Source organism: Epargyreus clarus, unplaced genomic scaffold (assembly GCF_041222505.1).
Source record: "Epargyreus clarus isolate Ecla_fem2 unplaced genomic scaffold, WU_Ecla_fem_2.2 ptg000014l, whole genome shotgun sequence".
Lineage (NCBI taxonomy): Eukaryota > Metazoa > Arthropoda > Insecta > Lepidoptera > Hesperiidae > Epargyreus > Epargyreus clarus.
The window spans coordinates 16538257-16553062 of record NW_027332222.1 but is presented as its reverse complement, the minus strand read 5'-3'; the positions used below and the strand labels follow the sequence as shown (position 1 = coordinate 16553062).

General features: G+C 32.8%; 1 protein-coding gene across 1 annotated transcript; it reads left to right on the top strand.

Moving 5' to 3' along the window:
- The first annotated feature begins 815 nt into the window (after positions 1 to 815).
- LOC140746933 (uncharacterized) lies at positions 816 to 1484 on the top strand. Its single transcript, XM_073079093.1, has one exon. The coding sequence runs from the start codon at positions 816 to 818 to the stop codon at positions 1482 to 1484; it is 669 nt and encodes a 222-aa protein (XP_072935194.1).
- Positions 1485 to 14806: the final 13322 nt, after the last annotated feature.

Below are 14806 nucleotides of genomic sequence, written 5' to 3'. Positions count from 1 at the left end.
GTTTATTAAAGGGGTCGTGCTGGGAGGTAATTGGGCTGTTTTGATCCAACGGGGTGTGCGGAGGGCACCTAATTGAAGTATTTTCCGTCGTTTGAGGGGTGGTACTGGGGTTGAATGGATTAGTTAGTGGCACAGATAACGATCTGTCAATGATGCCGATGGGCGCTCGGCGCACTTTGCTCTAAGCCGTCATTAAGTTGTTAGCAACAACCACTGTTAATTTGCTTCGCTTGTTCCTTTAATATGTTTATTGCCTTCTGATTCTCCCTGTCATCGATGTTTATTCGATGGTTTAAGTAATTATGAAATTGAACATTACTGTCGTGATTTCTTTGATCCATAGAAGAATAAGGGAACTACACAAAAATAATTATATAATAATAGAAATAAAGTTCAAAAACGTGCTCACAAATATATACTTGTACTTAAGTGCTGTCGTGAATGATAAGCAAATCTCTTAGACTTAACTATAAGTAATGTATGATTCACCTTCAATATAGTGATGAAAATTTTGACTGCAAAATCAAATTTAAGATGTTTTCTTTAAAAGGAGGACATAAATCTCTGTAAGACAAGGAGGAACAATTTACAATTAAAATATTATAATAAATATATATGAGAAAAATGCAGATGTAATGTAATGAAATTGAAATAAGTGACAAGGCAATTATACTATTTGTTCCATGCTTCGTGAACCGTGAACCAAACTCGTTGTGATTAATTGAAAAATGTTTACAATTCCTCGCGTTCATAGCTTTCAAGAGGCAGTACATAAAATGCATTTGGTAAAAGGTATTTTATTTTCGTTACTCCGAATGTTTACGATAAATACATTAGACATAGTAAGCGAAGAGAAAGATCTGGTCGATCATCGCAGTAACGATCACATCCACAATCGACCTAAAGGAACAGAAAGAAGATTTGCCGATGATCTTGATGACAGAGATTGGCATGTCACGTACTTGAAAAATGTAGATTTCGATGTCGAAAGTAATTGCAAAGAAGAAAACTTCACTGAAAAGGTAAATAAGTACAGAAAATCTTTGAAACAAGATGGGTCGCTAGTCGAATATGTTTCAGCTGATGCTTTATTAGTAAGTGATGCTGATTTGCATGAAAATAAGTGTGTTTCTAATAATCAATCTAAGATAAACACAAAATCTAGAAAGAAAAAAATTGGTAAGAAAAATGATACTGATACCGCAGTTAATAAAAGTAATAAAAGTGAAGCAATTAATACAGCAACGACGGCTGATGCAAATAGTTTGAAACAAAAATCTAATGACCAAAATGCCACGGCTGAAAAATCTAGGCGTACCAGCGAATACCAGTTTAGCTCGGATGAGTACTACGATGACATAGAAAATGATATTGATGATGATTTTTGTCCAGATTTTGTGGAGGTGATCAATTTGGATATGGATCAATTGAGGAACTATGACGTTGAGTGTGAGTTAACGCTTGAGTGGCGAAGTTTGGAATGAAGAAAAAACTGTTTTATTAATTTTTAAGAAGAAACAATATAACGAATTAATTAACTCTGAGAAAAAATAAATTCGACTACATAGCAATTTAAATTGATTGCATCTCTTATTCATACTAGTAGTATCTAGTATTCGCCTTTTTTTGTTTACGGGTCGTGTTAGATCATTTAGACTGTCAAAAGTTGCTCAGCGATTATCAGATGTGTATTGATACAAAAATTAAATTATACTAAAAACATTTTTTTTAAATAATATCAAATATTTACCGCTCTAACCATGAATTGGACGCCGAGTGGCATCAGATTAAGCGGCTGTTCAATAACTAAAGCGACAAGATGGTAGCTTTAGCTATAGCTCACATGGTAGCAGCCTTTTTTATATCTATACCTAAACGATAAGGCAGACCGGCTACCTAATGCAAAGCAGTCACCGTCGCCTATGGACATTTGCAACGCCAGAGGAGTCGCCAATACATCGCCAGCTTTAGAGGAGAGCTCTTTTTACTTTTAACATTTATGAAGAGCCCCATGTAATAGCGCTCCGGAAATACCTCAGCCTTGTTCAGTAACGTCCATTATTAATTTTCAAATTTCGATCAGCGGCAGACAACATTTGGATTTGATATTAATAACTGCCGTAAAGCTGGCGTAGTTGATCAAGGGATTAGGTACGCTTTATTTTCATCCAGAATTTCTCATAGTATTATAATAATTTTGGTAGAACCCTTTGTGGTTCGACTCCGGCAGCACCACCGCCACACCTATTTCTGCCTCATAACAGCACTGTTAAGCGCTGCTGTGTTCGGGTTTGATGGGTGTGGTAAGGGAAACATACTTTTCCGAGGCGTTCCAGCTTAATCCTCAGGGGTAACGGCGCATCTAGGACCGACCTCAGGTAGGAACATCTAATTCTATCTAGGGTTGATTACAGATGTCAATGGGCGGCTGTAGCCACTTACCACCAGGTGGACTGCATGCTCGTCGGCTACTCCTAAATCATAAATAGTATTTTGTAATACTTTTGTAAATACATAGTCTGTATTTACAAAAGTCATCTTGTTAAACAAAATTAAATGAATGAATGAATAAAATAGATTAAATCTGCATCCCATTTAGCAAGATTAACAAATCAACGCAAAATAGAATACGAGGTGTATCATACGTCTTTCACAGTTAACTATTTCGCAGAGTATTCCGTTAGATTCTTATATGCTTATATGTTTGCCTAACCACAACCTAAAAATTGGAATACTGAAGTGCACGTTATAGTGATGTTGCCAAAATTACACTACGATAATTAACTGTACTATTTTTTCGTATTATTTGAATTAAGGTGAAAAGAGTTATAAAAAGATACATTTAGTTAAGCATAAATAATTAGTTGGGGGAAGATAAACTTATTGACTAAAATGGATGTATAAAGACGAAAGGTTTTCTTATTTAGATATTAAAATAAAATTAAATCTTCAATAAACCGTTTTTTTTCATATTTTAACTTTATTGGCACTTGGCGCCCAACGCGGGGTTAACGCTGAATTCATCACAGTGCTGCCATCTCTTTCGAAAATTAAATAAACAGGTGGAATGCATAATAGACGTAAAAGTTACTAAGCTTTTTGACAGATGGCGTTGTAAAGAGTTGTGTTAAGGACAAGGTACGGCCCCACACCGCTACATTCACTACGTTGGTGTACTAATGTTATGTGAAATGGGTAGGTGGCATTAAAGTTTTAAACAAAACTATTTATTAAAAAAATAGACGCACATGCAATTGATTTTATCTTATTTACTTTTTTTAAACTTTGTTGCAAAAGCATAATAAGTAATTTTTAAACAAAAGCATTTTGATTTTGAATTTTATATTCGTATAGAGAGTTATCTTATAATAAGTGTACGCGTCGGAAGGCACCATGTGTTCACTTCAAATATTCTGCTTATTATAAACAAAACACATGTTTCAGAGTAAGAAATGTGCGGCTGGGGCGCCACTGGCCACCAAAATGTTACTAGGATGGCATAACTATGAGTAGGTACCTAAGAACTTGAAGATTTTAACGATTATAATACGTATGAATATAAAATATATCAATAATATGAAAATTATTCATTTTATTAACCGACTTCGAAAAAGGAGGAGGTTACTCAATTCGACCGTATATATATATTTTTTTTTTTTTATGTTTGTTCAGCGATTTTTTCGCGGTGCCGCGACCGATCGATATGATTCATACACCATTATATGCGGCTAGTTTCACAGGGGGTCCCATTTCGAGGAAATTTGAAAATTTCCGCCAGTTTTCCCGGAAAATTGGAAAATCCCGATTTCATATAAACTTGAATAAGTCGAGTATTTCTTAACCAATTTTAATTTTCTTTTTTTCATATGAAAGAGAGTTTCGTCGCGGTACTTTCCTACCTTAACATTAGTATGCTCTGATGATTAGAATTTAAGTTATGGGGTGGAACTCATCATCACTACCCCTGCTTTTTACATATTTTATGACAACTTACCTTCTGCCCACTCAATTCTCATTAAAACTTAAAATGAACATTGAGTATCTAGGTTAACATGATATGATGGAAAATTTGACCTTCAACTCTTCAACCCTGGTAATGCAGAAGTGCCTCCTGCCTCAACCATACAAGTTAGGCATTTGGAACTTATGGATATTTAATAAAATCGATAAGTTGAGATATATGATGGAAAATTTGACCTTTTACTCTTCAACTCTGATAATGCAGAGGTGCCTCCTGCCTCAACCATACAAGTTAGCCATTTGATGCTTATGAATATTCAATAAGGTTGATAGGTAGAGATATATGATGGAAAATTTGACCTTCTACTCTTCAACTCTGATAATGCAGAAGTGCCTCCTGCCTCAATCATACAAGTTAGGCATTTGGAGCTTACGAATATATGATGAGGTCTTTGAGTAGAGACATATGATGGAAGATATGACCTTCAATTCTTCAATCCTGATGATGCAGACGTGCCTCCCATGTAAAGTATATAGAATATACATTTGTTGTAATGAAGTTGCTAGACAGAGACATATGATGAAAAATTTGACCTTCAACTGCTTTTTCTTTTCTTAACTATTGAATTAATGTAAATTGGACCAGTTCACTCGCAGAGTTTTACCACCTAGTTTGATTTATTTACTTATCTGTACCTGTACCTGTACCTACCTAACCTAGCCAATAATTAGTATCTCATAAAGCCTCGCCTATAGTGTTTCGTATTGAATTGGTTAGGTTAGGTTGGAACATATAAGACAACATAAAACTAAGCGAGAAGGGCGCGGCAGCGCCCTGCGAGCGGGTGGGTCCAATCCGTATGAATTCAGACCTTACCTTTATTCATGATCACCTTTATACAATTTTACATAATATTAATACAAACGTTAGCATATCATCACTAAAAAGGGTGAAAAAAAAATTTTAACAAAAAAATAAAACCGACTTCTATGTCACTACAAAGTAAAAAATAATTGAAATAAATGTTGGTTTAGTACATATTTCTGAAGTCGGCGCTCATATTGGACACGCTGCTTACGCTGTTATCAAACTAAATATATTGAGCGCCGACTTCAGAAATATGTACTAAACCAACATTTATTTCAATTATTTTTTACTTTGTAGTGACATAGAAGTCGGTTTTATTTTTTTGTTAAATTTTTTTTTTTTTTAAAATAAGGTAAGGACATAAAGTCTAGCTTTTTACATCCTAATTATGATATGATGTACAAATTAAAAACTTCGAAAATTAAGATAACAATTATTTTTTATATATTTTTATTAGACATTTATTTTATATCAATCGGCGCAAACAGCAGAAGACTGAGTCAATGTTCTCATCAAATATTATGATTACGAATTATGATGAAAATATCTATTTCAGTGATAACAATCTCAGAGCATGAAATGTGCGGCAGGGGCGCCACTACCCACCGTATTGTTACTAGGACGTCATGATCGAAGACTATAGTAAGCTATACAGGAAGTTATAACTGTTAAAAATCTATTCAAATTATTTTATTATTAGTATTATTTTATTTAATTATTTGGTGTGATTCTTATAATATTAATTTCTTATTTATATAATCGCTGTACGATTGTATGAGTTAACATAAAAAAGGAAAAGAACGGTCTTGACGTTTGATTTGTACTTTGGGCGGGAATAATAATACAGAATTCATTTTCAATACAGAATAGCAAGATTATTCCATAATCATAAACATAATTAAAAAAAAATACGTGTGGCACTCGGAGACTGCCGCGGTAAAGCTATTGCATAGCATTTTTTATGCTATGAAAACGCTCAGAAGGAATACAATATATTCTTCCATAATCATCAACATTAATACATCTTTATCCACTATTTTATCATATCTCCATTATATAAGAAATGGATCAATGCATCATCGCATTGATCCATTTATATTGCTGGTTGTTCATATTTAAAACACTTTGTACACAAATTATTTGTACCATAAATCATAATGGCGTTTTGATTTTGTACTGTCAAGTCTGTCAGTTGTAATTGTACGTTTAAAAATTACAAACACTCTTTTACGTTTTATTAATCCAGAATTCAACATAGCTTATGTTGATAAAATATATTATTTGGATAATGTGGTAATATAATTTTGAATTTTATAATGGGAATATAAAATATACTTCACGCAATTTTAAGATTTCCGCACGGATTATAAAAAAAATGTGTATTACTGCCATCTGTGTTCAAGTTGACGAATTAAGGTTATCAAATAAAATAATAAGGAATGTAAAATAATACTTTATTCAATTATATCCATATTTTTCTATTGACAGTCAACAACTCGGTTACCTGGAGACTTGATATCCAACAGTCCTCCACCGCTATTTTCACTTACACCACCAGGGGCGCCGGCAGCATTTGGTCAAGGTGACGGCGCACCAGTATGCCATTTTCAGTTCTGACTTCATAATGGAGTCTACCTAATCTTCGGATGACGACTCCGAACTCCCATTTAACTCTAGGGTTGGTGTAACTGCGGACTTGTACCTTATCACCTTGTCCGAACTCCTTCGTTGGCGGTGCATTGTAATGTAATCTGGATAGTGGGGCGGATTTCTTAAATAAGGCCTGCATATAGGTTCTTACCTCTCTGCCGAACATTAACTGATAAGGTGATAACCCTTTTGTATTAGGTGTACGTCTCAAGCGTGCCTTGACAGTTAACAGTTTATCAAATAAACTTCCGCTCTTGCTGATATAAAAGATCATTCAGGTATTAGCCGATTATTTTCTTTTTGTACATTCAAAAATTAAAATTTTAGCTTTGTATATATTTCTTCAAATTCGTACCTGTATTTTATTTCCTCTTCTAAATTTTCTTCTTCTGTAAGCCATTCAATTTTTTCTTGAATCGCGTAGAATTTGTTCAAATTTTCTTGTAAAGAATTCAGTCGTATATTTATTTCTTCATTGTCAATTTTTTCTATTCCCGAAATGTAATTTTCGGTTCGTTGCATTAACCCACGTAATGTGACTCGTATTTTCTTATTGTTTTTTAGTTAATTCGACATATCGTCGCCAATATCAAATAAAATAATAAGGAATGTAAAATAATACTTTATTCAATTATATCCATATTTTTCTATTGACAGTCAACAACTCGGTTGCCTGGAGACTTGATATCCAACAAAGGTGTTATTTATTTTCGTTACGGAATTTCTCGATTCGGTCGCCGCGCTCAAAGCCCGCGATAAAAGCTATGCAATAGCTTAAAAATTGAAGATTTTAACGAATATATGTATCAATATTTAACACATTATTATGAATCTCTCATAATAATCAGAAAAAGTACACATTTTATTAAAAAAAATAATATAAGGTCTAACTATTAAAATCGTTAATTTAATTAAGAACTTTGAATATTATTTTTTATTAGACATTTCTCTTATATTACACATGAGAAGACGTCAGATGACTACATCAAATATTCAGATTATGCTTATATAATGATAACATATAAAATCAAAAATAAACAACAATTTCAGAGTAAGAAGTGTGCCGTAAGGGCGCCACTAGCCACGGTGGCTACATGTTACTAGGAAGCCTTTCTACCTAAGAAATTGAAGATTTTAACGATTATACTCGTAATATGTATGAATAATTCAATATTTAACATATTATTACGAATATGTAATAATAAGAAGAAAATTCTTCATTTTATTGAAAAATAAGATAAGGTAGTTGATAAGATCGTAATTAAAAATAAAAACTTTGAAAAATAAAATTAGGATTATTTTATACTTATTTATTCGCGCATGCAGCAGTAGGTGTTAGATGTTTACATCAAAGATTATTATTATAATGTATCATAGATACAGCATATAGGTGAATAAACAATTTCTGAGCATGATGAAATGTGCGGGCAGGGGCGCCACTAGCCACTATGATGTTACTAGGATGTCATGATCAATAAGTATTTAATCCTATACAGGAAGTCATCTCTGACTCTAACTAAGAAATGGAAGATTTTAACGATTAAATGCAACATACATATTGTATGTATTTAACATGACATAACATTTAATACGAATGTCTACTAATATTAATTTTATCGAAAATATTTAAGGATTTAGCACTGTAATTTTATTAAATTAATGTAAAAATTAAAAACTTTGAAAGATAAAATAACGATATTTTACATTTTTTTCTTATTAGAAATTTCACTTATAGTACGGCGCACACAGCAGAAGGCGTCAGTTGTTCACATCAAATATTCTGATTATAGGCGGAAAATAAACAATGAGCAGGACATGTGCGGCAGGGGCGCCACTAGCCACCGTTATGTTACTAGGATGTCATAAACAAAAAGTATAGTAACCTATAGAGGTAGTCATAAGTAACCAAGAAGTGGAAGAATTTAAGCAATTATATGTATCAATATTTATAACACATTATTATAAATTTCTAATAATAATCTGAACAATTATTCATTATATTGAAAAAATAACATAAGGTCTAGCTTTTAACATCGTAAATTGAATTAAGACTTTGAAAAATAATAAAAATTATTTTATATATTACACGCTGACCCGGCAGACGTTGTGTTGCCATATAAATAAAAAATGTTAAGAGTAAACAACCCTTATTACTTGGAGATATGAAAAATAGATAGAAGCCGATTCTCAGACCTACTGAATATGCATATAAAATTTGATAAAAATCGGTAAAGCCGTTTCGGAGGAGTACGGTAACTAACATTCTTCTTAGATATTTCTCAGAAGGCGTCAGATGTTCATATAATATCTACCATAGGCGAAAATGAACAATTTCAGAATAAGGAATGTGTGGCAGGGGCGCCACTAGCCACTGTGATGTTACTAGGATGTCATAGGCAAAGAGGATTGTAACCTATAGATGAATTCATTACTAACTAAAAATGGAAGATTTAACGACTATACGTATCAATATTTAACATATTTACAAAAATCTAATAATAATATAATCTCTTTTCATTTTATTGAAAAATAACATAAGGTATAATTTTATTATTATTTATAATTTAATTTTATTTACTTTTAGTTTAATTTAAAAAAAATGTAAGATATAGCTTTTAAGATCGTAATTTTAATTCAAAAGTTTGAAAAATAAAATATTGATTATTTTATAATATCTCATATTATCAGCGTACACGTGGCGTCAGATGTTAATATCGAGTATACTCTATTACAATTATGATGATAATAACTACAAAATAAATATATATATGCACGGGCGAATAAATATTTCAGAGCATGAGATGTGCGGGCAGGGGCGCCACTAGCCACCGTGATGTCACTAGGATGTCATAATAAGTATATTGGCTCCTTCTCACCTCCAGGCGTCTTCCTCTGGCGCGGGGGCGGCGGCTACTACTGCTGAAAACACCAAGCGTCGTAAATATATTAGTTTATGCAATAACTATATAGTATATATTTATGGCGTTTGGTGTTGAAACTTTAGGTCCATGGGGTCCGGATGCTTGGCAGTTGTTTAAACAGCTGTCAACTCGTTTGGTCGACGTCTCTGGGGACCCGAGAGCTGGCATGCAGTTTGCTCAAAGAATTGGTATAGCAATTCAGAGAGGAAATGCTGCCAGCGTCTTGGGAACCTTGCCCAAAGACAGTGATGGTGTCAATTTTTTATGTTAGTGTTTTTGTTTTTATATTCTTTTTTTTTCATTTTTGTATATATATATGTAATTTTGTAAATAAGTTATTTTATATCTATAGCTTAATTTAGTATTTTTAATTTTAAGTAAATTTAATTATAATTGTAAATATTTTTCAGTTAATAAAGTTTATTTGTAAGTATATTAATCTATACTATATTAAACTGTGTCATAACTAACGAAATGGAAGATTGATTATATATTTCAATATTTAACAAATTATTACGAATATTCTAATAATAATCTGAAAAATTAATAATTTTATTAAAAAATAAAATAAGGCGTAGCTTTTAAGTTCGTAATTTTATTAAATTTATATGAAAATTAAAAACCTTTTTACTTGAGGAAATTGAAAATTCACTCAAGAAGCTAATAACAAATCACTTTTCTTAAAACCGCCTCACACAGAAAAGTTTGTCAGATTGTATTTGAATACACCTCTTGCTGTTCATGTGTTCCTTGTATCACAGCGTACATTGTGACGTAAGTAATGACGTCGTCGTCAGAGTAGCGAGTACGTACATCATCGTTGTGATAAAATAATAATTGAGTTTTATGTTAACCTTGTACTATGATACCAAATACGTCAAGTTTGTTATGACCGCCTGGTATCATCCGCTTTATCTGGGTAATTCATGACACGACTCGACTCATATTCGATCAATTTTAGTAGGACTTTTGGACCATTTTGATTTCGGAGTAGTGTATTGACTAGAGTGGCCACTCAGATATATCGGACATCTCGGACAGTGAACTGGGTGCATAATCATGGCATAATCATAAATTAATATTTAAAATAGTTATAATTTTATTAAGATTTGCCCATTATAACCGATCAAATGACATTGAATTAAAATATTTATGTTTACCTTGTATATTTAAAATATATTTAATATTTATATTTAATGTATTTTAAATATTACTTAAAAAAATATTACATAAAAGTAAAAAAAATAATTACTTAAAAATAAAAAATTCTCCTTGTTACCAAATTTTGCTCACAATTTTTAAGCAGGCGCCCTTATTAAATTATGTTGGTACTTTTAAACTTTTAATGAATGCCGTAAATGAATCCTGTCAGTGTCAGTGTTCCTTCAGTCAAACAAGCGCAACCGCGCCAGATCTACTAGGGTACCAGGGGGCTCAGGAAGTTTGTTACGTCAGTAGCGACATGTCAACAGGTGTCATCAGCTGATGCTTGCACATGCGCGCTGCTTTGTCATGAAAGGGACGGGGACATATTAGGGAAGGAGTGAGACGGAATGTATGGTGCGAACCCCCGTTTAAGGGAAGTGACACATGGGTAAGCGATGAACCCCGCGTTTTATATTAACGTTAACACAGGCATTTCTGACATACTCTAAATATTACGTCTTACATGAATGACATTATTTATACACTAGTGCGCTACGAAAGAAATGGTTGCAATGTTATAATTGAAGAATTCGTTTTGACTTCATAGATCAATACCACCACCTAAGAGAAGTCTTTTTCAAAATGCTGTCTGTATTTTTTATGCGCAAAATTACCCGCTGAGAGAAACAACCACAAGAATGTATTCACTTTCATTGCTTTAGTTTGCGATTTAAAAAACATATAATTTTCATACAGTTCGAAAAGCGAGGAAGCGTTCTTTAAATTTACTACATTTTAAAATATATTCCTAAACGTTGGATAAGTATTTAAATTGATCCATTGTTTTATTATAGGCACCTTCATTTGGCATAAAGGTGATAAAAGAAGATATGAATAATTATAAAAAATCATGTTATTAGTTTCCGGGAGATTAGTTTCATGCGGATCTCCCGCATAACTAGCGCCTTTTCTGGAATTGATCATTTGATCCGCACGAGAATCTTATACAAGGGTAACAGAAACCTATGCGGATTTACTATTGAATACATCCTTCAGTTATCGTATGGCGAACAGATGTCGTCAGTTCTGCTTCTTCTCTTTTATGAATTAATACATTCATTTTTATTACTTAAAGCCCTAATCGTTGTTGAGTTGTTTTTAAAACTAGAGCTTTAAATTAATACCTATAATGGACTCGAAAATTGTAAAGCGGACAACAGAGCCTTGGTATCCTCATACCCTGAATTATTAATTTGTGATATGAAATATACTATTTTTATAGCAGTTTTATGTGTCATATTAAACTAGACGCATGTCATGTCACACTATGTTTATTTCGTAGCATTTAAGACATTCTAACTTAGCTACGGCTATGCTACGGTGTCTACGGCGTAGACAAAAATACTTAGCTTTTCAACTAAGCTATTAATAACCGTCCGTAAGCAATACGTTATTATAATAATTTCTATGTTAATAATTATTTGGGTGATTTATTTTATTGTTAATAAATTACCATGTATCGTCTATAATATTTAATCACTGTAAGAGACTGGTGCTTCCATCTGTGAGAAATAACTGTATTTTGTAATTTCTTACATTAACTGTGCCTCTCTTCCACCAGAGATGTGCTAAGTCGTAGTTAAGTATGAAAGAACGAAGTTTTGAAGGTATTTTTTATATTAGTAAACATGTTATCTGTAAGTACATATATTTAGAAATCTAAATATTGTACTATACTTATTAAATTATTTATTAAAAAAAAATATGTTACAAAATTACGCCATCTAGTGTTAACATTAGCAAGTAATCTAATTAGGTATGTCCATTTAGTTAGCACTGTAAGTGATGGCGCTTAAAATTTGTTTTTGATTACTACATGCTTGCTTTTCTCTTTTATGGCTACATACCATGTGTATTCGAACTTTATAAAACAAAGAACAGAATTTCGTTAACATTCTTCATCTTCCGTATTCTTACCGATCATTTTGATTTGACTCGTAAGAACCTTAAGTACCAGGATAACATAAGCTTCTGTAGATATCGATATTGATCTCTGTACGTGACGTCGGTAAGAAGCATTTATTTATACTAGGTCAGGCGAATTCGCTTACACGCCGAAGGCTTCAGCCAGCCTGGTGTCTATGCTAGTTTTACGCCTGAGTCGAGACCAGTCGCTGTCACAAAGTCGGCAAGGCGAAATAGCTCGCCGTAGGTCACGGTCTACTTGATGTAAACGACGTTCGAAGTCAGTCACTTTGGGCAAGTTGAGGCCATAAGAATCCCTAAATATCAGAATATTATAAACGGTTAGATTTAAAACCTTTTATTTATTTTATATTTAATTTAAAATATTCTTTAAATTAAATATATAAAATTATTAATGTATAAATTTAAATAATTATTTCTATTTCTTATAAAATTTCAATTGTGATACAGTTTATAAATTTCTTATTATAAATTAATTTTATGTTAATAATAAAAGTAACATAAATAAAATAGAAGAAAACAGTTCGCTTAATATCTCCAATGTTTTGTCTGAGCTATATTTGTGATAATAGTTGTAGCGATGACCTCATTTTTCCACTGGAGGTCCTATCCAAGGCGAGCATGCGCCTTCGATCCGAACTACCAGGACAACATACATTTATGAGGGTTACCGATAAAAGTTACGTTGAAAATATTATGCACAACTTCCCATTCAAAGTCCAATAAGTCTTATAGACTTATTGGACTGAATGAAGTACAACATAAAATGATTAATTAGATTTTTATAGTGAAAGTTAATTAGCGTATAATGTACCTCAAATGGTACTCTTATAACATATCAACTTTATTAGCGTTATAGTAACTTAAAAAATCCTTGGCATGGCTCAGACCCGAGCTTTTCTTCAGTTTTCTTTCTTCAACCTTTTACAGATTATAGGGACTTATTTTCCTAGGTATGAAATGTAAGGTCTAATAAATTGTAAAAAAACCCGCATCAGTAGTCATTTAATAATTTTAAATTATTTAAAGTTCAATTTGGCGTAGCTGTCGATGCTACGTTGCTACGCAAAGCTTTTCCGTAGAACTTTAGTTCTCGATGGGGCGGAGCTTAATCAAGTGAAAGGATGCAATACATATGCGCTATTTCACATTCTTCCGGTGCAGTTGCAGTGCGCAGGTCAGAAAATCAGCTGATGAAACAAAGAGGTTTGTATTTTCTATCCTTTCCTGATGTCCTGGTATTGCAGAGGATGCCAAACGTGTTTTCTAGCAGGTTCTAGTTAACAAAAGACGTTTAAATTATTTGTGTTGAAGATGTTACCTGAATGGTGATTTTTTTTTGTGATTTAATTAAGATGTTACCTTAACTTATTGATGGTAGTTTATATATTTCAAAGTGCTTCTGCGTTTTGTAATGAATACTGTGGTAAGACTGTAAAATGTGGATTATATGGACAAAGTGTCCATGGGTACTGACTACTTAGGGTTCCCTCTGAGAGACTGCATGTTGTTGCTGGCTATACAAACCAATCAATAGCATGAATGAAGTCCCATATGTTCAATTGCATGACGTTATGTGCTGTTGACACGCTGCTACGAGGCATTCCAATTTAGTTTTCTAGGGTAGCAGTGTATCTGTGGCAGACCTCAGGTTGGACTTTAGATTTACTTGGGTCTGATTTCAGATGTTCATAGGATGCAGGATTGCAGAAGTCATTTACAATCAGGTGTACTGCATGTTCGTTTACTGTTTAAAAAAAACACATAAAGTCGAATACACAAACACCCAGACCCAGAACAGAAACCTAGATTTATTATTTAGATAAATCTGAATAGCCCCCTTTGACTGTTGACCATCTCGCCATGCAAGAAGGTTACTTATAGATGATAAGTAAACATTTTTTTATGATTAGGATTTTAGTTACTTGGAGTTCGTGACAAAACATATGCGCCATCTAGAAACTAAGTTTAGAACTAAGTCGTCTCCTCTCTGGCTTTAAATTTTACTACGTTCACTGAGGGTACGACGACGACGATACGAAGATTTGGTTACTACCCCCCAAGTAACTTACTAGATGGCAGCACAAACGAAAAGACATTATAGTGGCTTTTGTGCTAAAAATATTTAAGAAATGTTTAGTAGTTACTTATAAATCCGAGAAATACCAAAAATTAACATTGTAATTTATAACCTATTTTTGTGATATAACCACTAGTTCAGTAATCACAAATTATCTATATACCTACTACATTTTTAAGATAACATAGTAAAATT

What these genes read in the sequence shown, in the direction of transcription:
- LOC140746933 (XM_073079093.1), top strand. Translation starts at nt 816, where the DNA reads ATGTTTACGATAAATACATTAGACATAGTAAGCGAAGAGAAAGATCTG.